Raw genomic sequence first — 25,027 nt, forward strand, 5'->3', positions numbered from 1 at the left:
GGGTTTTTACTCGGAATGTTCAATACTTTTACTTATACTTTACTTTTACTTATATATATATGAAAGGGATGTCCAATATCACTTTTTCAGACTGATACCAGTATTAGTACTCAACTCCTGAGTAAAAAAAACAAACAAAAAAAACAATGACAGATCATTTTGAAATCATATTTTAGATATAACACACAGTGTGCAACAACGTGTGCCACATGTTGCTGATCGTAAAACTGAATACTGGTATTGGTCGCCATGGCGAGTACGAATACATTGAAATAAGTTCTGGTACCAGCCGGATATCGATACTGATAACGGCAATATCACAATAGTGAAACTACCAGAATGTCGCCGCCGTCATATCACAATATTATAGTAGCGCATCTGTTAAGAAGGCAAGGTTGTATTCCATTTGTGAAGTTCTAGTACCCTCTGGTAATTAGTTTATTAGTGCATTTGAATTTTAATTAGAAATGTTTTGGCCACTGCGGTGGTTATCACTCCCATAAATGAGTCGAACCAGCAAATAATTTTTAACTTCTCTGTCAAATAAATATGACTTTCCGCCCACTTCCGCCAATATAGCATTGTGAACTACATAGACCATGTTACTTTGTGCCACTGAGCCAATAAGAGCACATGACAATGATGTGACATGTCATAACCAAGCCTATTTCTTTGTCACTACTGTTATGTACAAAAACACAATATTGGGCTATTGGGCTTTTTCTCCCCAATATGAGCTTTTTTTTTTTTTTTTTTTTTTTCATACAATACTGTAAATCGGTGAGCTTTTATATCAACACAGTACAGAACTCACCCATCCCTAGTTTTTAGTTTCTGGACTTGGATTTCTGTTCTTATTTTAACTTCCTTGTTTAATTTGCTTTTACTGTTACCCCACAGTAGAAACAATTTACATCATGATTCTCTTTCCAAATAGGACCCCACAAATGGCTACTACAGCGTCAATACCTTCAAGGAGCACCCGACACCAACCATGTCAGGGAACCAGTCCACCGACGGGAGGAATCCAACAAACACAAGCACCCTGGGCAAGCAGCGAGTACCAACAGGCATGTCCTTCACCAACATTTACTCCACTCTGGGAGCGGGCTCCAATCGTCTGTATGACTACAGCCAACGCTTTGTGTTGGGCATGGGCAGCAGCTCCATTGAGCTCTGCGAGCGGGAGTTCCAACGCGGCTCATTGAGCGATTCCAGTTCGTTTATCGACACGCAGTGCGACAGCAGCGTCAGCAGCTACAGTAAGCCGGACGGCTACGTGCAGTTCGACAAAGACAGCAAGGCATCAGCTTCTTCATCATCCCACTATTCCCAGTCTTCATCGCAGAACTCAGACCTAACCCGGCCCCTCCAGAAGCGCATGCAGACCCACGTCTGACAGCCCGGACGTGAGGGATGGTGTTTAAACAGGGTGTGAGCCAGCCTTCGTGTGAAACTGTGTGTTCTCTGGAGGTGCAGGAGACGGCTGGCTTGATCACGTTAAGACTTCAAATGTGGGTCAAGAAGCCTTATACTGCCCTGTTGCTTAATCACACATCATTTAAAAAAACAAACAAAAAAAAACTCATAATCTTGAGTAGTGCCACAGCAGCAGTTTGCCAACACAGAAACAGCCCAAACATGGAGTTTGAACTGCTATACCACATGGAATTATTCTGAGGTTTGGTTTGATAATCTGCTCCCTTTGAAAATATGTTTTTAAAGATTGTCATTCTAAAAAAAAAGTGTCATTCTTATCAGTGTTGGAGAGAAAGCGTACATTTGTCAGCTACTTTCCCATTGCTCATTCATGAACTGTATTTTCAAGCACAATGACTGAATGTGCACGAGGTTTTTAGGTGTTGCAATACACCCGTCACGACCCCCCTACCTCCGTTGGTTCTGAGCTGGGCTTGTTGCAACTTATCTCCGGGAAAGGCGGAGTCAAACTCGTCTTTCTCCACATGCCCACAGAGGAAGAGGAAGAGCTGTATTTGGGCCACAGAGGCAGAAGATGATAAAGAAGGGCTGAGACCACATTTTCAATCCCAAGTCTTGAGTTTTACATTGCCGCTCTGATTAAAGAACATCAGTGTACATATTGTATAATGACTGTAAATTATTTTCTGAATCTTATAAAGACAACAGTGTTTCACATTGTCCCAAAAACGTATATCGACTTTGCCTTGAGGCCTGTGTGAACTTAGTTGACTAAGCAAGACAGGCTTATTCTATATCAGCATCCTCTGTGGGGTTAGGGTCGGAACCAAATGCAGCCTGTAAATTAACTTGTGTTGCACCAGAAGTCATCAGCCATACACACTGAATGAAATGTAAACATATTGTCATGGCAATTCTTATTTTTGTGGTTCTATTGCTGTGCGTAGTAAGTGTTACTGACGGAACAGGATCTGGATGCTATGTTACTGCCTATCAGAGAAGTCACATTTAAAAGTCATTTAAAAGTCTTTTGTTTTGATTATTTTTTTTTTTAATCTCCACTAACCACTATCTGGCTATGATTTTGACTTTGATTTTTGTTTTTATTTCATTGAATTGTAATCATTGAGGATTTTCTATACCACTTCTTTTTTTTCTTTTTTTCCAAAACTGAGCCCAGTACGAGTACTCAACTCTTGAATTATACCAAGTTTCTGATACCACTTTGTTTACAAAAAATGTATCACAGCCGTGTGAGTACCTATATCTTGAAATAAGGCCAGTTATTGGCCTAATACCTATTACTGTTTTCAATACCTGCCTATCCCTAGTAGTCGCCCTAAAAATATATTGAAAATGATTTAAAAAATTGCAAGAAGGTAATACGTATTAAAAATGTTCTCCCTTTCAATTTGAAAAAGAGCAAAATATGTGAGTAAATCACAATGCATTTCAAGTCATATTATTGTGCTCGGTCTCACAGTGTAGGTACTCAAACTAGTATGCACAATATACATATGCAAAAGCAAATCTTGTTTTTGTATCAAAAGCTGTCAAACCAGGTCTTATTCCGATTTGGCAAATTAAACATGCTTATCTGATAATTTCACCCTCAACACTGTAACAAACAAAAGATAAATCAATCTTGACTTTCTTCTGGATTCACGGGAGCAACATTCCCATACTGCAATTGTTTTCAGTTAAGCCACTGATTTTGTAGATGACAAGTACTAAAGCCTTGGCAGAGGTCTACCTTATGCTTGAGTGCTTCTGTTTTTATTTGTTTATGCACCGTATATGCTAGAGTTGAATTAATTTAGTGGAGAGTAGAGACAGAGACTAAACATAAATTGCATCTACAAAAGCAATCATAAAGCAAGGTTCCAAAGTGAACCTGTCATGTGTTGTTGTCACGCTTTCTGTTGTATAATACTGAAGTGGAGTTTTGGGGGTACTGCAGTAATACCAGAGAAAACACAGATTAAAAACAAGTGGTGTGATTATTGCTGTCACTAATGATAATTTTGGACATGAGATCTTGATTTTGTATAAACATCAAACTTCATTCCAATGTGATTTAATCAAAGTGCCACATATTTGGCCATGCATTGGGTTTTGTAAACATTATTAAAGTGCAGATCTCAAGGGTAAACGGCTTGTGCACTTTTGTAAGCGACAATTGAGCTTAATCTTGATAAAGGTTTCTTCCAAGTATCCCAATGAACCACCAGTCCAGCATTTCCATCAAAATGAAATTGTCATCGACAGCAGTTTAAAACTGGTATGTGAACGCTCTTCACACTGTCCTTATGTGGTGTGGAATGTAAATTTAGAAATGGCTTGGTCCCCACAGTTTCCAGCAAAAAGCTCAATTTCAACACTGATAAATTAATCCAGTTTGGCGCTGAGCAGACTGTACATAAATTTATGAAATACTGCCTTTCTCTGTATATAGGTCCAACCCACCAGCCCCTCCTCTTTTTCTTTCTTTCTCAGTCTTTACACTGAATTACATCAAGGTTTATCACTCATCAAACTCAATCATCAACTCATGATACTGTACAGATAATCATTTCACTTACATGGATTCCTTCTGGTCTGGGTTTTACTCTCACAAATTTACATGAAAGATGACCTTTAGTGACCACTCCCTCGTCCCCTTCATGCTCTATACAGGGAAGACGTGTAGCAAAACACACGAGAGGCTGGTGATAGAAATGAGAATGTGAGAGCTTTGCTGGGACTGCTTTGAAGTGAGATGAAGTAAAAGCTTATTATTATAATTTGAGCTCATCGGAGAGATGCCTACCACTGTTTTTTTTTGTTTTTTTTCCCCCCACAGGTTGACCATCTTTTCTGAGAATGATAGAACCCATTCCACAGTAAATCAGCATATCTTGCCATATAGTAAAGCATAAATTGGAAGATCAAATTAATGAGGCTATGTTCTCAACTGTTTCTCTATTTAATAGCATTCTCCCTGCTATGTGCAGGTATTTTTTTTCCCCCACCAGTAATGACTGAAGAGCTACATACGTAGTACTTAAGTATTTGTGCCACACAAAAGAAAAAAAAATGAATGATGTGATAAAAATAGTTGTAACATTAAGTGAATTAAGTTGTCATGTTGCATGACAGAAAATGTACATTTGAACATCTGAAGTCAAATTTCCCAAAGGTTGAACAATTTTGCAACTCCACAAGTTCAGAGAAGTTTATTTGTTGAGTTTGTTCAACCATGGATAAGAGGTGTTTTTAACAATAATGGCTGATTAATATATGACAGCTCAATATTTTTATTGTTCTTGAAATTATTGTATGACTTTATTTACTTACAAAAATACAATGTAATAGATGACAAGTACCAGCAAATTGGAACATTACGACCTTGCTTTGGTAACATTTCCACTTGTTTTCTGTTTCTTTCTTTCTTTCTTTCTTTCTTTCTTTCTTTCTTTCTTTCTTTCTTTCTTTCTTTCTTTCTTTCTTTCTTTCTTTCTTTCTTTCTTTCTTTCTTTCTTTCTAGTCACAGCTGTTATTTTTATTTTACCATATGTATCTGTTTCATTTCTTCTTATAAGGGTGGCATCACACTGAGCATGTTTAAAATTTATTTGCGATAAGAAAAACTATTTACGACCAATGTAACTGTTTGCAAACATCCTTGCGACTATTTGCAACATTTAACAAACACAAATGAAAAACGGGCATTTGCAATGTTTTGCTAATGCTTACAATCCTTCACCAATCAGTGACTACTTTTAAACACCAACAGAAAACACAAATAACAGCTGATCAAGCTGACACAAATAAATAACCATGACATTGTCATTCAAAATAAATATTGAACAAATGAATACTTCTCCACAATGGCTGAAAGCAAGCTTTTGGAAATACTTCATCCTGTCTGGGTTTTATTTCTTTACTTCTTTTTCACAGGGAGAGCAAAAACTGGTTTAAAATGTGCAAGTCTTGCCCGGCTAACCTTCAGAGGCATTCTATCCCAGAAGGCCTTGCATCGCATTGCTCAGTCTGAATGGAGATGCAGTGCTGCGTCATGGCAATCTTAATGTTACTGCATGGTTGCAGTATGCCTTCATGTTGTCAGAATACTCCCACAGATGTAAAACAACACATATTGTCAAAAACATCTAGTTTTCTTTGTCAGTGAAGCTCCTGCAATGACCCCACCAAAACAATTCCTTTTCCTGTTTGAGAGAACAGGCTGCGTGCACAGAAAATGGATAAATATTTGATAGGCCAGCCGTCTGTCCCAATTCCACCGTCCCATGGCCATAGATACAGTGGCCTTGAATGTAACACTGAAAGAGTCAAAAAGCCCATGCGCCCTGTTCACCTGTAGACGCTGCTGCTTTGTGTTTGTGACATCATGCAGCGCAGATGTGAGGGCATAACAGATGAATAAACACAAAGACCCACAACCATTACAAGGGGGTGCTGTCCTACCCTGATAGCAGAAACAATAGCAAAGTGATTTATTTTTTACAGATGCCAAAGATGAGCTCGACCTGTGCTATACTACACACAACTGGATGTGGAGCCTTGTAGAGAGAGACAAGGCCGCCGGTTACTTGTTTACAGGCTCCAATGTGTTTCTAGGTCTTGAGGAAAGTGGATAAAGGGACATTCATAATGGAGCTCATCATAAGAACAAATTTTTCAGTGTGTAATTGCTTTTTGAATCTGTTTCGCTCTCAGTTCATTTTTATTTTGTAAAATAAATAAACAACAATAATCAGTATGTTGTGTGTACAAGAAAGAAAATGAATGGAGCCCACGTTGTTGAAAGGTTTTCGACAGGCCCAGCAGGGATGACCGTGGTTCGGTATGCAGCATACAATATACACTTGGTCACAGAACAACTGCAACAGATTTGTAATTCAAATGAGAACATTTCTTGTACTGAACGCATCTTCATTTGCAAACACTACGTGAGCTTGGTTGGGAAGAGTCAGCTAAGGGGATGATAAGAATGAAAAGTCAACATGGAAATTATTTGGGGCTGTTTTTAGTCACTGGGCCTACCTGTATGTATGGAATTAAAGAGAGGGGGGAAATGGTTGTATTTTAACTGTACTGGTCTGTGAATCTATGATGCTTTTGCTCTGTATATTTGGAGAATAAAGACAATGTTTGACTTTGTTTTTGTCCACAATTTCTCAGTGAAAATCACTATCTCCATAAACATGATGGCCAGTATTTGAATATATATTTATTCTGTCCACATTTTGGATTTATTTTCCCCCAGACACACTAATTAATTTGGGTCATAGAAGGCTAACAGTAACACTCCAGGCGGGAAGCATTATGAAAATGCTTACAAATATATAATATTTACATGAACAAGCTAAACCAAGCAGTGAGTCTTATGTACAGTACTTGCATTAAAGCTTTTGAATCAAACGGGCACAAATTTCATTTTTCGCCATAAATTAGAAATGTGATTTTTACAATATGTGTCTTATATATGATGTAAATGAATACAACATTTGCAATATACAGTATGTATGATTTATATTAGATAATGACAGGTCAGCAGCACACACCTGCCACCATTTAAAGAGTCTCCAATTAACAACAAATAAAGTATTTTCCTGGAATTTTTGAAGTCACATCTAACAGCACATGCAATTGAGACATACAGGTTTTATAGGTTAAATTCATGGTGGAAAAAGTTTTGAAATTATTTAACTAGGTCTTTTTTAATGTTATTATTATTATTTATTTATTTGTTCATTTATTTATTTATTTATTTATTTATTTATTTATTTATTTATTTATTTTTTTACATATACCAACAATACTGCCATCATGCAGGACTTATAATTATAATGTTTATTTAGAATAATATTTAACATGAGAAGAAGTAAAACACCAACAGATCAGAGATCAAATGTGATGTTTTTGAATACAATTTTTTCCATAGTCCTGCTGTGCTCCTACAGTTGTAAACACACCTAAAGGTGGTTATTGGTGCAATTAAAATTTAAAATGTTACATAAATATTACAGGGCGGCACGGTGAAAAATTGGTTAGCACGTCCGCCTCCCACTTCTGAAGACTCCAGTTCGAGTCCAGGCTCCGGCCTTCCTGGGTTTGCATGTTCTCCCTGTGCCCGTGTGGGTCTTCTCCGGGTACTCCGGTCTCCTCCCACATTCCAAAGACATGCGTGGCAGGTTAATTGGACGCTCCGAATTGTCCCTAGATGTGCTTGTGCGTATGGATGGTTGTTCGTCTCTGTGTGCCCTGTGATTGGCTGGCATCCAGTCCAGGGTGTCCCCCGCCTACTGCCCAGAGCCAGCTGTGATAGGTGCCAGCACCTCCCGCAACCCTTGTGAGGAATAAGCGGTCAAGAAAATGGATGGATGGATGGAAGTAAGCATGTGACATGAAATAGTACACCCAGCTAAAATATATGCAATTTAAACAGCACAGTTCAGTGCAAGGCTCTGGGGAAGTGATTCTCTTCAGGTCAAATCCTCGTCGGTCGATGGCGAACCCTCCACTCTCGTCTAGCGTCGGTCGATGGCGAACCCTCCACTCTTGTCTAGCGAGAGCTGCAACTGGTGCGAACTTTTACCCCTCATGGTAGAATGGCTTACTTTGGGCTGATGAACATTCAGACTTTAAGGAGACTTTTGTAACCTTTGCAGCTTCATGCAAAGTATGGTTCACATCATGCAAGGCTTCATAAGAAAAGCAAGATCCAAATGAAAATTTTTTTTATAGGTCAGGGCAGCTTTAACGGAACTCTTGAATCATCTCAAATTAATTGGACTAGGTTGACTGACTTCTGATTCTGCTCTTGGAGAAGTCATTAGCCTATAGGGATTCACAAATGTTAACTATTTATGAAAAATACTGAAAATATATTTTTTTTATATTAAAATTATGAAAAAGAAAAAATAGCTGATACACGATTCAATTCGTATCACGATTCGTAGGTCACGATCCGATTCGATACCGATTAATCCCGATACGAATTTATACGTCAATTGTTGCGATTTTTTTTTTAACTCAAATTTCGAAAATACTAATCAGTAAACATGTACACTGTAAGTTTTGTATGGAAATGTATTATTTATCTGAAACTTCAGCCTTATAACTGTGAGCCACTGTATTTAACAGTTTCATATTTGAACAGCATTGAAATAAAAAAAAAAAATAAAAAAAAAAAAATAAAAAAAAAAATAAAAAAAAAAGAGAACGAAGGGAGATATAGAACCAGATTGAATAGATTGCACATTGCAGTCATGCCGGACGCGTGCTCTAAAAAAAGAAAAAAAAAAAAAAAAAAAAGAAATAAAATATTAAGACTTGATGTTCCATGAATATAACATTTTTCCATGCTTAAGGTGTGAACTGTAACCATAAGTAAGACGTTTTGTTTAATATTTTTTGATCAAAAATGGATGTTTAAAAATCGATTTGGCCACCTATTGAATCGATTTGAGAACTGCGTGCTGTAATATCACGATATATTGCCGAATAGAATTTTAACACCCCTAATACACGCCTACCCCCCCCCCCCCCCCCCCCAACCCCCCCCCCCCCACACACACACACACACACATATCTAATCATGGATTCCTGGCACCACTTTTGCATATCACGCAATAACACTGCAAACTTGAGATGCTTGTCTCTTCTGACGCTAATACTTTATTTTGCATCTGTTTCTCCCACGGTTAATAATTCATTAGTATTGATGCACTTTGCTTGACCTAGCCACCTGAAGAAGAGAAAAAAAATCTAGCTCCTCGTGCAACAATATTTTACTCCCCTGAAGTTAAGAATTTCCTCTAAACTGCAACATGTTTCCATTGTTGCATTTTAGCTGCATGGCATGAAGTAGTTGCAATGGCAACACAATGCAATTTGAAGTGCACTAAATTCAACTGACCGCTTACATGATTCACCTGTGGTTAAAATGAGAGTCATCGCTTTTAATTTTTACATATCCACTTTGCTCTTTCGGGCCACCACACTACTGCAATCAATTAACACACAGGTTGCAACAGTAGAGAATGGTGTACAATAAAGACTAATATGGTAATACATTGAAACTTACGCACTTGTGTGTACTGTATATACATATACACATGCTATATGCTTTATAATTAATTAGTTACCTACCAATTTGCTTTTTTGTTTTACTAATAGAACAAGATGTATTTTTAAATATTTTTTTTCTGTCGCATTATACTGATAAACTGTTGATAAGGGGTGGGGGTGACACACTCTTTCACCAATGCAACACCATCTTCACTACGGTGATGATGTCCTTGCAACTCAATTCCCTTGGTGCTTTAAAGGAGTTTGACAGATTGATTGTCAGTCTAACTTGCACAGAGGCTCCACACGACAGAGACATATGGTTTAAAAAGATGCTGAGTGACACGATGAGACAAACCTCCAATGCTGCTTGCTTGATGCAATTGCCTTTGAAACTCCTCCTTCCCGGTCACTTGTTTACTAAAGACATCTGTTTCAATATAAAGCCCATGAAAGCAGCATCTGCTAAAAAATCCAAAGTTGAGAATCATCCCAAGGAAGGAATATATGGTCGGACCTCCATATCTGAACTTCCTAAAGTTCATACAGTTTAAAATTTCAAGTAATTTTTGTAGAAGTCTTCAAAGTACCACAAAATTTGAGCGGTCAAACTGTGACAAATTACAAAGTTAGAGGACATACGCTTGTTTGGTCTTGGAAATGAGAATTTTTCTCAATTAAATTATCTCTACCGAAAAAGATTTAAAAAAAAAAAAAAATCAATTATGGATACCCTAATTTAATTGTGTGTATATGATTAATACAATTTAATATATATATATATATATATATATATATATATATATATATATATATATATATATATATATATATATATATATATATATATATATATATATATATATATATATATATGTATATATATATTAGGGCTGGGCATTAAATCAAATTAATTCGATACATCGTCATTGTAAAAAATCGAACCGTTGAAAATTTGCTAAATCGTGAAATCGAGTTTTGTCTTCTGGATGATTAATTAAAAGCTGTTCTTATGTTCTGTTACATCCAAATGCTTTTGGGTGGTTTACAAGACATGTTTACAATAGCTACCAACTAATTAATTGTGGCATTGAAGCACAAACTATGAATGTTAAGTGTATGTTAAAACTGATCTAGAATCAGTATACGTTAATGGTCTCTGAACATTTTGCACAAGAATTATTTTTGAATAAATGAAGCCGCTAAATAAACATTTGTTGGATTAAAATAAATTCCCTGCTGAACTTTTACAACCAAGAACTCCCTTTACCCAGAACTCAAAGTTCCTGGGCCTGTTGGTGGAAAAGCAGCTAATGTTATAAATTTTCACATTAATGGCACTAGAGTTTATGCAAAATTGCAACGCCATGATAAAAAAAATATGCATGCAAGCGTGTCATGCACTTGAGGTTTGATGCGACTTGGTGACAGAAAATTGTCTATACTGGTTCTGTTTGTTCTAATTTAGAAAGGAGAAATGTCAACCACTTAATCTTGTGCCAGTAATGATGTGATAGATGCCATCTTCTTTGCAGGGAGCTGCTGTAATTTAATTGTTGGCACGCTGACATTTTGCAAATGCAGATAGCTTGAAGTATATAAATTGTCGAAGGGTGCCACGAGAAAACAGGCGAAGCCGTTGAGAGTGCCGAGAGCAATCATTTCTCCTTATTGAAGTTTGGTTTGCACTGGATCTTTTTAATGCAAGAAGCTACTCAATTACATTTCATTTGGTGGAGCACATTTAACACAAATGGAATAAATGGATCAGCTTGCATATTTGACATTTGCAGCACAAGCCTATAGTTTTCCACTCTATTTGCTACAAAATACTGTACATCTTTGCTAGTGTTGAAGGAAATGTCATCATATTTATAATACAAGGCTATAGAGGATACAGAGAAAGTTCCGTTCATCCAGTGTATGCCTTTTAAATCTTGATTAAAACTATTGTGGATGGCAAGCAGTGCAAGTTTTAGAAACATTGCCTTTAATAAACAAAAACATCTTCCCTGATGTCATGACATAAAGGCTGCAGCTGTTTTAGTGATATTAATGTTGAGATAACAAACTTCTAACCCAGAAGCATTTGCATATTGCATAGTCGATGCACATTTCATAACAAACAGAAGCGCAATATGCTCCAGAGGATAAATTCCAATTAGAAAATAAAAGGTTCAGAAAAATCTGACAAATAGTGTGACAAAAGCACTGGAGGTTGTTTCTTAAGTGTATTTAAAACACACACACACACACACACACACACGCATACACAATTTGACAATTTGTCATTGCTTGAGCAAAAACAACCGAGAGTTGGGGATAATAGCTATCTAAAGTAGTAGTAGTAATAATAATAATAATAGTAATAATAATAATAATAATAATAATAATAATAATAATAATAATAATAATAATAATGAAGCCCTGCGATTGGCTGGCAACCAGTCCAGGGTGTCCCCTGCCTACTGCCCAGAGCCAGCTGAGATAGGCGCCAGCACCCCCCGCGACCCTTGTGAGGAATAAGCGGTCAAGAAAATGGATGGATGGATGGATAATAATGAATAGACATATAGTCCCCCAAATCCCAGGCACACCATATATTAGCAAAATCTCACGGCTAAATACAAACAGAGGAGAGGCGGCAGTAAAACAGGCCAAAATCCAAATGTATGGCAGGGCAAGCAAATGTAAGAGTTTAGATCTGAATCTGAATTCGAGTTTAATTTTCTACAGAGGGAGCCATTTGAATTTCCCTGGTGAGGGTGCTCCAGAATATGGAAACCCAAATAAAAAAAAAAAATGCTCTAGAACCAACCTACTGATTCGTTTATTAGCTTTCAGAGTCACCAAAATACCAGAATGTTGTCAGCATAAGGCTTTGGATGTAATTGTTGGTAAATGGATAATTTCCTGTGGCACACGTGATGATTTCTCATGGTTCACCAGTGGTTGGGAATCACTGCTTTAAACAACATCACAGTTGTCATTAAAAAATACTTGATTTATTTCAACAATAATTTTAGCTCTAATTAAAGGGATAGTTCGGATTTTTTGACATGAATCTCTATTTCAGCTGACAGCGTTCTGTGACACGAGTTCTGGTCCGGTGTTGGACGAGAGGAAAATAGTCCAGCAAGTTGGCTGGGGTCACCAAAATAAAGTGTTTTTCTTCTAAAAAATAATTTGTGTTCAAAAGAGTGATACATTTGCACACTAAACTCCTTTCTGAAAAAAGTCAGACGCCATAACCGCCGGGCACTATTTTTCTGTTCGTTCGTATCACTGCACATCGCCCTGTAGACAGCTGATCGACGCGCTGCAGACAACTGATCCGCGCACCTTCCAACTTCGAAAAGACAAACAACTTGTAGATTAGTGCGCGTCTATCAGCTGTATGCGGGACACCACGCAGTGATATGAACGAACAGAAAAGCATTAGAACAATCAGACTAAAAACATAAGGTCTTGGAATCAAAAGATGAATAACAACACTCCATCTGGTATTTTTAGGTATTTCCACCTGCATCTAAGAACCAACTTATTACACAAAAACATTATTTCTAATGAAGCACCATTGACTGCATTATTTAATGACTGTTTTCTAGGTTTTTACCACAGCCTCTTTTTTTTTTTTTTTTGGGGGGGGGGGGGGGGGATTTCAGTGACGTATCCCTTTAGTCTTTGCTTTTTGAAATTAAGTCTGTAGAATGACGAAAATATTTCATGTGTTTCACCTAACGAACTGTCACTTGCACTTGTACACTAGTGTTTTGTTTTGTTTTGTTTTTCTTTTTTTCTTTTTCTGGGACTTCCCAAATAGTTGCATTGGCCAAAATACATTATGTGCTGACTTCAATATTGCTCGTGTTTTTTTTGTTTTTTGTTTTTTTAAACTGTAGACAGCTCTCTGTTTTTCATGTTAGTTACACCCCAAACAAGTATAAATACAGTATCAACAGGGAAAACCCAAATACTAAACCGAGCATAGGCATTCTACACTCTTTGATTTTGAATAATTTGTCTTGTTTTGTTTGTCTTTATTTTAGCTGTGCATCTTTTATCTACCTTTTGAAATAATTGAATTGAATTGTATATACAGGAAGCTCTTGGGCAGCAAAACACACGTTACATGTTCCAGTCTAGTGGAAGTCGTGTAGCAGATCCAAGTGGAAAATGCTTAGAAATTATTATTATTATTTTGTTATTTATTTATGTTTTCCTTTCAGACATATTAAAGCTGGAATGTTGAGCTTTCAACACCTTTTGGGAGGAGTGTAGAAAGAAGCTGATGGTCAGCAATGCTTTCACAGATAAAGAGGCGGGTGGGTGACAGAAAAGATAAAAGTGCAGTTGGACTTCTCACAGCCTGATGACAAATAATAGGCAGATGGATTGTGTGGAATATATATACTGTAAGGGTGAAAAGGAGACGTCAAAGAGTTGCCTACACACCACCTGTCAGACCCTAATGATGCTCATCTTGCACCCACCCACCGCTCGGCTGCATGAGTGTCCTGCATTGCACAGCTGCTGGCACCGACGTGACTCAGGGTGCCATGTTTCTGCCTGCTGGATGGCCATGACAGCAAGTATGTGTGTGTGTGTGTGTCGTTTATGCATAAGTGGGCCACAGTGTAAAATGGGTCAAACTGGCCAATGCTTCACAGTAGGCTAGGATGAAGATGAGAATCATGCATTGCACCCCCCGTCACTTATACATCTTCAGCCTAGAGCAAGAGGTCCAACAGAGGGTGCAATAATGCCTTAATTGTTCTATGAGGGGATGGGGGTGGTATTGAATAATTCACACAAGCGTGGAAGATGGGAGGGGGGGGGTAAGCCTTGGGGTTTTGACCAAGCCTATGCTTAACACAGGAGTGTTGTTAAGGACAGAAAACAATGAGTCACGTCTCTAATGAGCTAAACATTTCCTCTAAAAAGCTCTCCATTGGTCACATGTGATTCCAACAAGCTCACAAAAAAGTATGTACAGCATTTTATGGACTAAAGTGACTTATTTTAGGACAAAAAAATCAGCAGTCAGTACTTTGAGGGTAAGTAATATGAAATGGCGGATGGTAAAAGAGCGTCAATAAGCTTCAAGTAATATCAGGTATCAAGTGGAAAAGGCAGGCTGGAAATTACTGCAATAAATATCAGATATCAAATATAATGGATGCACATTCTTCTTGCCTTGAAAGCTTAAACGGGGCATTTTTGGTGAAGTTACAACTCGGGCAATATGATTCCATACTGCCCCCCTGTGCTCACATGCTAAAACATATTGACCTGACAGTTTTTTTTTTTATTATCTTAAAGCAGACATGTCTGCAAACCTCATGACTGCTCATTATGTCACATCGTTTACTTTGCATTGCATTTTATCACACTGTACCGGATGGGCTGTTATATCCTATCATTTCTCAAAAGAAATAATCAAGAACATTCTAATGTAAATGATGACTCAATACTGCTTCAAAATGCTAAATTCCGTTTTATTTGCTTGATGATGTTTCTGTGATATCTGGAGGTGAAATACAAAAGGTCTCATCAGAGTGCAGAAAGAGTTGATTGAACACCTCCAACTGTGATCCTAATTGTTCATTGGGAGACATACTGAAGTTAGTTGACTGATTTTGTTAATCACGATGACATTAATTGTGCCATTTCTTGCCCAAAATCATTGAAATATTTATACTGTGGCGTTCCTTTTCAGGCTATTAATAGCACGGCATCTGTAAATTCCAACAAAAGGATTAATTGCTAATTACAATAAGAACTGTGGCCAATTATGCTTTTGACTGTGAGAATGTTTGTTCACAATGAAATAAAAACGTTGAGTAAAATGTCATTGATGCTTTGATAAGCACATCTCAGAGTAAGAAAATCTAATATTGTGTTAAGTGTGTAAACTGAAACCATTGTATCCTTATGCATGTACTTGACTGAAGTAAAACTCTAAGTAAAAAAAGTTTATTACTCATTTGAAGGTCTGAATTATTTCATAAAATATGAAGAATTATTGTCAATGCTTGCAATGCCATTACGTCATATTGTAACTTGAAAATTTATTTTGCAATATGTATGTGCATTCAATAGAGTGTAATGGTGGTCTGATGGTTTGCACATTTGCGTCACACATTTTTTGGGTTTGAATCTCGGCTTGGTCCTTCATTGCGGCTTTTGCAAACGCTCCCTGTGCTTGTGTGGGCTTTCTCTGGTTACGCTTCCTCCCGCATCGCAAAAACATGCATGTTTTGCGTTTCTGTGGGAGGAAAAATCCAGCAAGTCGTATCGCCGCTAAATTTCAACCAAGTGTAGTCACATCAATACTTTGGTTAAGAAAGTCATATAATCAAGTTATATAATCAAAATGAAATAATGAGGTCTATCCTGCAATTGGCTGGTAAGAAAATGGATGGATAGATGAGTTCTATAAAATGTATGACTGACTATCTGTGAGGTTATGAATATGTAAAGGTAGAGTCTTCATTTGTGATTGGATTAGGAATCCAGGGGACATGTGAGTTTATTAGAAACTCTTATTAAAAAAAAATACACACCTGCAGTGCATCACCTATTAGGCCTTCATAAGGACTGGGACTCCTTGCAGCCACTCTCGGGTAGTTGCTCCGTCTGCTAACAGCCATCGTCTAGTGTTTCTACTGTTTTTCGCCTTCGCTAATTATTATAGTTCCAAGATTCTTGATTTTCATCTACGTAAGTTTTGCTACGTCTCTTTTTGTTCCCACTTTTATGTGGCGTGTTTCATAGCTATAGTAAGTTGTTGCTTTCTTGTGTTTGCGGTTTGTAGCCTTCGGGTCTTTTTGTGTTGTGTTAATTTCCCTCCTTGCAATTTGCAAGCACTTTTTGTTAACCTTTTTCCTGGCTGTGTCCAGCACTTTATGTTCATATTCACGTGTTTTGGTGAATAAAACCTCTCGCTTACTCCTGTGTTCTGTGATTCTGGGATCCACTTTCCGGTCGCACCGGAACCTTAACAGAGTTGAGTCGCATGAAAATCAAGTAAAAGTGAAGTATTTCAGCCATATGACTTGACTCCTCCACTTCTTGATGTAAGATTCATTGAAACTCTTACTTATAAGGTACAAAATATGAATGGTTGTCTACATGTGCCAGGTGATTGACTGGCAGCTAGTCGAGGTTGCACCATGTTTCTCGCCCCAAATCAACATTAAAAGAAAAAAAAAAGGCTCCACTACCCCTCATGAGAACAAGCGGAAACAAAACAGTAGGATGGATGGATAGAGTACAAACTCTGCATTTTAATCTAAAAAGGATTTCCTCATTAAAATTTGTTGTGCATTTTTGTAATCTTACTAACAGTCAAACAAACAAGTAGGACAATAGTCATGCTTTTTTCTTATGGCATAGGTAAATCACAGTCATTTTTAAAAACAGTTTTTGTCTTGTTTGGAATGCCTAATGCATAATTTGGGAGTTTGCTGCACAAACATTGCATATTTTTATGTGCTGTTGCTGTGACATGTTTTATCTGTGCAATAGTTGGCTGTGAGTAAAACGTATTCATGGGTGAACTGCTGACACAGCAGCATTGCACATAAATCAATGTTGTGAAAAACATTTGTACCTCAATCAGCTTCAGCACCACAACCAAGAGCAAAGAAAAATGTGTGGGGGAAAAAAAAAAGCCTGTGGGTGACAACTTCACGACCCTGTGTGGGAACACAACAGGTTCAAATATGCTTCTGCGATATTTGTGATGTTGCAGCTTGTAAACAACCATTAAAAAAGCACAATGCAAGTGCCAGATGTTTGTTTTTCCTCATTCGGGTCATAGAGGTGAGGCGAGAACGTGTGCTCACGTCTGCCTCAGAATGGAAAAGCAGCATTGATCGACCATAGCAGTTCTGTCTGGTCACATTCCTGAGCATTTCTTGCCACTTTAACCTTTCAGAAACATTTCTTTTTTTTTTGTAGCCTCATCGAGAAGCAGCCTTTATGAGCATGAGAGATGGAAAGAGAGAAAGAAGGTGGGGTGGGGGGGGGGGGTACTGTTGTTTCACACAAACACAAGACACAGAAGCAACAAAAGGCAAAATCCAGTCAAGCCAGAAGCTATCGGATTTGCTGTATGAGCAGAAGGCAAATTGGATTGAGATCACTTGCAGTATTATTGATTGGATTTCTATCCGGGCCAAGATCCTGCCTTTATTTGCACACCGACATACGGTCAGAGCGATATCAAGACCAGTGTTTCATTACCATCACCGAGTAAGCACACATGCTGAGCCCGAAGGCAAATCACGGTTATATTTCAAATTCAGCAACCAATACTGTAAGCGAGCATGTTGTCCAAAACAAATAGCATCATCTTATTCCAACCAGAGAGGAGAAGCGAATGACTGCTGGCCATCCCAAGGCCTCATACTGCCAGAGGTGTCCACAGTCCATTTAGGAAAAAGAACGGAAAGTATGGTGGAAATGGAAGCTGACGCTATCTGCCCGAAAGGTCCGCATGCCGTGCGCAACAGGAAATAAAAAAATTGTTTGAGTTGGTCTCAGATGACGATCAAGGACTTTGTTGTTGTCAGCATAATCCTCCCACACATGACCACATAGAACGTTGCTGTTGTTCCCATAAGTGAAAATGTTCACTACCTTACCAGTCAGACATCATCAGTGTCAACAACGTCCTCCCTGACTCACGGAAAAACAACTACAGCAACAAAAACAAAGAATCTGATTTATTTATGTATTTATTTCCACTGTTATAGTATATGAATGTTTTATAACACCAACCACTATAGGGAAGCTACATTCTGAACATTTTTGTTTTTGTTTTTGTTTTGTTTTTTAAATCAACTTCCACATATGACTTTTGAGTTGTGTCATATTTGATACATCCGGCCACAATGCTTTAAATTTGTACATTTATAACTGTCAAAAATATAATAAGTAAAAGACATATCAAACATATGAGTATTTCCAAAAATCAGAAAGAACATTTTAATTTAAATATAGGTGTCTCTCCTTTCTCAATAGATGCCACGGATTTCCGACTTCCGGGTTTCACACATCAGCGTCGTTTCCGGCCACTGATGGCGCCCCCGAACCGTGCGCTCCCGCCAGAGGCTTGGTGGAGTACGCATTGCAAACACCTATGGTATTTTAACTCATTCACTGCCATTGACGGACAAAGACGTCAAATGATACATTTTTGCTGGGCTGGCAGTGAATGTGTTAATCTCGTATTTAGAAAACGTATGAGTCATAAATGGTCAAATAAAGGCTATTATAAAGATTGTTGTGGGTAAATTCCTTCATTGGGCAGCATTAAAACTTAAGATTACTTCTTTTGTTTAATCTTCAAAAGGACCTAGTGAAAAATGAATTCAATTAGCAATATGTAAGTATGTAAGTAGTAGTTTCTAGTGGATGAACAGAAGTGATTGTGGAATTCTATGTCATTGATTATTTTCTTATATAATAATAAATGATTGTTTTTTGGGGGTTTTTTTCCACACTGACTTCAACACCAGCCTCCACTCAACCACAAGAGGATGGACCGACTTAGAAAAATTCACTATTGCCTTATTCCAGCTTCCCAGCTGAGCTTAAAGAAACACTTTCCGATGGTGGACTGGCCTCATTTCAAGTCAAATTGATATGACAGCAATCTCTTTGCCGTTCGACGTGGTCTGATGACGATAGAAGCCAAGTCGATTGAAACACGTGAACCTGATGTTATCATACGCAGACAGGCTGCACTGGGAAAGGAAAGGAGAACATGCGTTGCAGACAGGAAGTCAACATGCTTGCTTGATGAAATGCCAGGGAGCCACATAAGCGCAACACCTATTCTACCTCACTGCGTTAGCCAAGAATGGCACCAGCTATGCACGGCAACAACTCAGCGCACAAGGTTAATAAAAAGAATCCTCTGTCTCCAAGCCAACGGCATTGCATGGATCCGCCAGCAGGACACATAATTAAATTGACAACCGGTCGCTCCCATTTGTCGGTGCAACCTGGAAAGCATGAAGAAAGTCGCAGCCAAGGCAGGGAATGCAGAGCTGGCAAGTAAGATGGAGATCATTTTTTATGTTGGGTGGCATCTTTAACATTCAGCCATGCAGAACGAAAACGATGTTGCTGCTGATAGGACACTCTGACTCAGTTGTGCTCAGTTTTTGAGGTTTCCAAAAATCAATATTATAGGATTATTATTATTTTTCTTTGAATTATATATTTCAAATAAAAGTTGCCCCCAGTTTGAAATGTATACCTGGCATGATTGGAGTGGGACAGCAATGCACAGTGTGAGCTGTGAGTCAGACATGGCTTTCAGTCAGTTTAAAACATTTTTAATTTGAGATTTTACAAGATCAGCGATAACACATTTGATCAACTGGAATGCCCAAATTTCTTACCATGGTCATGTAGATGTATCTTTTGTATTTATTTTACTTCACCTTTCCTGTTAAAATTGTGGTAAAGTCCACACGAGATGTCCAAAGTGTGTCTCTATTGATTTATTTGTCAGTTTCCAATCAGTTTGGATTGCACATTTCCTCCTCTCATAGGATTGGAACGCAAAAGCAGTCAAAGTAGTTCGGTCATTGCTTTTAGTCAGTGTATTACATTTATTTTGCAGTAACAACACCTGTGAAGGATGTTCAACAAAATCTTGATACCATGCATCGAGCATGACACCATCTTACATAAATGACTACATTTTATAATTCAATCATTCAACGTGAACAAGCCATTCGAAAGGGCTGATCAGCAGTAGTCTATTCTAGCACCAAATGAGGTGACATCACACTTGGACAAAAATATAGGCGCACTCGCTCTTTGCACAACTTCTCAACTTTTGGCATTTACAGACAAAAATAAATGTTCAGGAATACAGGCAAATCATAACAGCGAAGAAAACTATGGTACACTGACTTTTTTGTAGCTGCATCGAGAGAAAGGCATTAACAAAATGTCATTTTTCACTCTAATACATAAGGTGCATTAAAAGAACTGTCAACAAAACGAGCCATCAATGAATTAAAACTAATGAAACAACAAAAGGACACAAGATGAATCCAAAGTACTTTTATTGCTTTGGCCTGAGCGTGGAAAAAAAAAAAAAGAAGAGGAAAAGATAAACTGTAAATAGAATAATTTTTCAGCCAACAGTAGGATAGTAAAAAAAAAGAAAAAAAAAAAAGTTAAATGGTACAATTGGCGAATGTTGAATTGGGATATGTGGGTGTTTACTTTATAACCATAGTAGATACAGAGTCATGATCAGTCAAGCATCCTGAAGCAGAAGTCGACAAGTCCCATGGCTGCTACAGTAGCTGTGAATGTATCCAACACTTAGCTTGTCTTGTCAACTGTAGATGGGTTTATTTCTACAGGACACTTGAAAACACATACAAAAACAAACAAACAAACAAACAAACAAACAAACAAACAAACAAACAAACAAACACAGACAGACAGTCTTCCTGCAACTGTATGTGTTGATCTCTTATATCAGACTTCCAAACTTCTCATATCTTTCCAGAAGAAATTCTACAATTTGCATAAATTGCTTGAGAAAATAACCCAGCTGTTGCATTTCCTGCATGATGGCCCTCGATGGCTTGATAGCGGATATCCTCTGCTATTGTGGAGAGGAGCTGCCATGCTGCTGTCATGTCTCAAAAATCCCCAGTGAGCAATATCCAGGTTTCTCCAACAAACCAAAAAAAAGGGCCCAGTGGGAACACGTGCCCTTCTCGCTGCACAACAGGTAATAATCACCACATTAAGTGGTGTATTTAAATGAGAACAATGTATATGTAGATTAGTATAAGCCTGTCAGTTACATCCATGCACGTCCAACGCTTAAGCAGGGATGAGCAATATTCATGCCCATACACAAACCTTGACACACGCGCATATGTCAAGTAGATGCTGCAGCAGGCTGTTGGAATTTTAGGCACACACAAAATGAATTTTGACGCGCAAGCAAATTAGGATGCAGGGCGAGTTGTGCGGTGCATTTTATTAACATATGCCACCACACCAGGGGGTCATGGTCGTTCAGCAGAGCAGCAACACTCCCTGCAGATTGCATTCATTTAATGAACATAAGATTTTTTTTCTGACAAGATGATACAGTGGAACCTCTGGGCCACAGATGTTACACTCAAGGCCCGTGGGCCCTCTCTGGCCTGCCTTGTCATGTTATGTGGCCCAAAACTACTATCATAAAAATTGTAATAATTAACTCATTCGCTGCCATAGATGACTATAGACGTCAAAGATTTTTTTTTTTTTTCTGTTTTTACTGGATTGGCAGTGAATGAGTTAAATGCATGGGCAATTATATATGATGGAGAAATTGTTAGGGTTAATAAAAGGAATTTATTTGGTAGTTCGTCTTTGTGTGCCCTGCGATTGGCTGGCAACCAGTCCAGGGTGTCCCCCGCCTACAGCCCAGAGCCATCTGAGATAGGCGCCAGCACCCCCTGCGACCCTTGTGAGGAATAAGCGGTCAGGAAAATGGATGGATGGATGGATGGATGATGGTAGTTTATTTGGTAGTTTCACCGGCCCTCCAGAGCGGCGGTCCACCGGGGATTTCCCCGGTAACCCCGTGGGTCAGTCCACCCCTGATGGTTGGCTGCTGCCAGGTCCACTGGGAGCAAATCAAGGCTCAGTAACTTGTGGGGTGAGGATCAAACCCACAACCTCACTGACGGGAGACGACTAGTCTACCACTGAGCCATGCCGCCACATTCCATTCTCTAGCAGCACAGCCTGTTTTAACAAATGCTATGCGAGTTGGTGACCCCATGTCCACTCTGAACCCAAAAAACAAACAAAATTAAAACAACCCAACACAAAGACAGGCAGAAACAAACAATAAGGCAAGCATTTGAGCAGCAGACTGGTTTGTACATGCATCCAAACTAGGCAAAGCCCCAGGACACAGAAGCCAAGGAACTACCAGAATCCCAGCACCAACCCCTCCTATCTGATGCCGCCAAAGCACACAGGCACACCACGATGCTGTGTGGTCAGACCTCAAGGAACCACATTGCTGACCCACAAGCAGTCGAAAAACATGAGGGGCAGCCCCAATGCCACACTGCCATCTGGAAGGGACCGAGCCGATGGAGCCAATAGGGGATTTAGTGACTGCACCACCAGACACTCTTCACAGCATCCGCCAAGGCCACGATTGGCCACTCTCCGGCCACCCCCTCCAACACACACGCACCCCCACATCTTGGGGAAGAGTTTGATAAACGGGAGCTTTGTGTGTTTGAGTGTAATGATTTTGTTGTTGCCTCAGGGGTCAAAAAGCTGACGCTGGCAGAAAGAAAGCTTCCCTGTGGTTTGAATTAAATTTAAATCACATTCAATAATTGCCCCATTGGTTTTATTTCTTTAATATGTGTTCGTTTAATGCAATTCCACCCTGTGACACATGTCTTCATTCTTGGCTACCCGCAGCTGTTATTGTTGAATGCAGCTGTTGAAAGAGAAGGAATATGCCTTCAAATTGTTTCCCCATATTTTCACAGATTATAAAAACAGACTATATAAAAAAAAAAAACTTTATCATTTGGCTACTATTTATTTTTTCTTCAATGAGCCTTTCACATTTTGGAGTCATTGGAAACAATGCCATCCAATGTGCATTTCTTAAATCCAGTGTCTTCCGTAATTTTGTTTTTTATTTGAGAAAGTCCTGTTTTATAAAAATAGGATGTTGGAAATGGAATCAAGCATTCAGTCCCTTTTTGGCAGTTTTCAAGCCTTCGTTGCCGGATTTGCGAGTCTGTCGCCGCATATTACTGTACACAGTGAGCTTGGTGCGTGAGAATCACTTTTAGGACTCCTGACTGTCTCTTAAATGCAGCATTCTTTTTTCTTTTTTTCTTTAAGGCTCTTTGGTCTCATCATTTGGCCTTTTACCACTTTCAAACAACTTCCCAAAAGACATATATTTTTTTTAATCCTTTTTGCTAGCTTGTGGGCTTTTTTACTGCCATATTGTTTACTGAGACAAAATGTTTGACATAACAAGACAAACACAGACAGATGCATGATTTCAAAAATAAAAGTTCTTTTAGAAGCATTTTACAAATCAAAAGGTTCCACAATTTTTAGAGGAAATTTGTCAAAAAAAAAAAAAAAATAAAAAGCCACTATGTGACTTAATACTCATCAAACATTCCTGTCTATGCCCGAAAAACAACTTGAACTAGTTTTAATTTACTTATTTTATAACTGGACAGTATACCTACCAATATTAAAATGTCCACCACATTCAGCTACCGGTAATGTAAATTCCCATCTGGCGTTGCGTCATGAGTAGCTTTATTTTAGTTTTAATATGCAAGGGTTGATTACTTTTAAAATATCACTTGAAACATTGGCTGTACTGTTAATTAAGATTTTATGCCGTCAACAGTTTAATACCAGATTGATGTAATTAAATTTACATATTGAACTGGGGGGAAAAAATAAAAAAATAAAATAAAAAAAAAACACAGACAAAGGCTTGATCCATTTATCAAATTATATTGATTTGAACTGGCGGTATCATTTTCTTTTTGTATAAATAAATAAATAAATAAATAAATAAATATTGCATTCTGCTAAATACTCTCTGGACTCTAAATTGTCTTGTGGTGTGACCAGTCCAGGGATGGATGGATGGATGGATGGATGGACGGACGGACAGATGGACGGACAGACGGATGGATGGACACATAGAAAGATGAATATTTAATATACAGTTAAAATAATAGTTAATAGTTTAATTCAACACAGCACTGAACCTGTCAGCGTCCATGACCGAGAAGGAATTAGCAGCGTTTTTGCATATATTTGCATAGAAAAATGTTTTGTGAAGACTACATATAAAATGGAAATTACTGTTGTTTGCTTGTGGAAACAGAATAACTTGGTCTAAACATTGTGGGACCTTGATGTAGCCATTTTTACATCATTTGTTTAGCAGCGCTGTGGTGTCTCTTACTGATTCATGAGTATTATTTTAACATAGCTGCTGTGGATATGTGATTTGTTACTTTAATTTCCAGGGTCTCCGTTGATCTGAAGTGGGCCTATAAAGGGAAAAGCTTCTGTGTTGTATTATTTCTCTTTGTCTGCCCATGTGTGTGTGTGTGAGTTTGAATCTGCAGCTCACAACTATCAATAATCTTTGGCATGCCTCATGGCACAACTGAGGGGCCCCTGAATTGTTTAATTTTCTTTTCTGTCTATAATCCAGTAAAATAAGAGAAAAAAAAAACTTGGATAAAATATTGCTTTGGGTCCTGTCATGAATTATTTTGAAAATTTTATTTAGCCGACATCAAAGTCAAATACAAAACATTGTGTTGGTGTCAGTGTGTCCCCAGACATTCTGCCAAATTTGGAATGGAGTGATTAATCCCAACACATATTTACATTTGGTACTAGTAGAATAATATTAGTATTCCTGTTTGATAATAATTTACAAAAC

At 38.2% G+C, this 25,027-nt stretch overlaps 2 protein-coding genes across 10 annotated transcripts in view; one reads left to right on the plus strand and one right to left on the minus strand.

Annotated features, from left to right (window-relative positions):
* kirrel3b (kirre like nephrin family adhesion molecule 3b) overlaps window positions 1–6,572 on the plus strand; it is a 181,643-nt gene extending 175,071 nt beyond the window's left edge. For all 9 annotated transcript variants that reach the window (XM_077540829.1, XM_077540830.1, XM_077540834.1 and 6 more), the window contains one exon: window positions 938–6,572. In XM_077540829.1, the coding sequence (XP_077396955.1) occupies window positions 938–1,399 (462 nt within the window). In that variant the 3' untranslated portion in view covers window positions 1,400–6,572. The remainder of the gene's footprint in view (window positions 1–937) is intronic.
* Window positions 1–25,027, minus strand: part of LOC144033067 (C5a anaphylatoxin chemotactic receptor 1-like) — a 463,289-nt gene that overhangs the window by 53,247 nt on the left and 385,015 nt on the right. The window lies entirely within an intron of this gene.

This window comes from Festucalex cinctus, chromosome 13 (assembly GCF_051991245.1).
Source record: "Festucalex cinctus isolate MCC-2025b chromosome 13, RoL_Fcin_1.0, whole genome shotgun sequence".
Classification (NCBI taxonomy): Eukaryota; Metazoa; Chordata; class Actinopteri; order Syngnathiformes; family Syngnathidae; genus Festucalex; species Festucalex cinctus.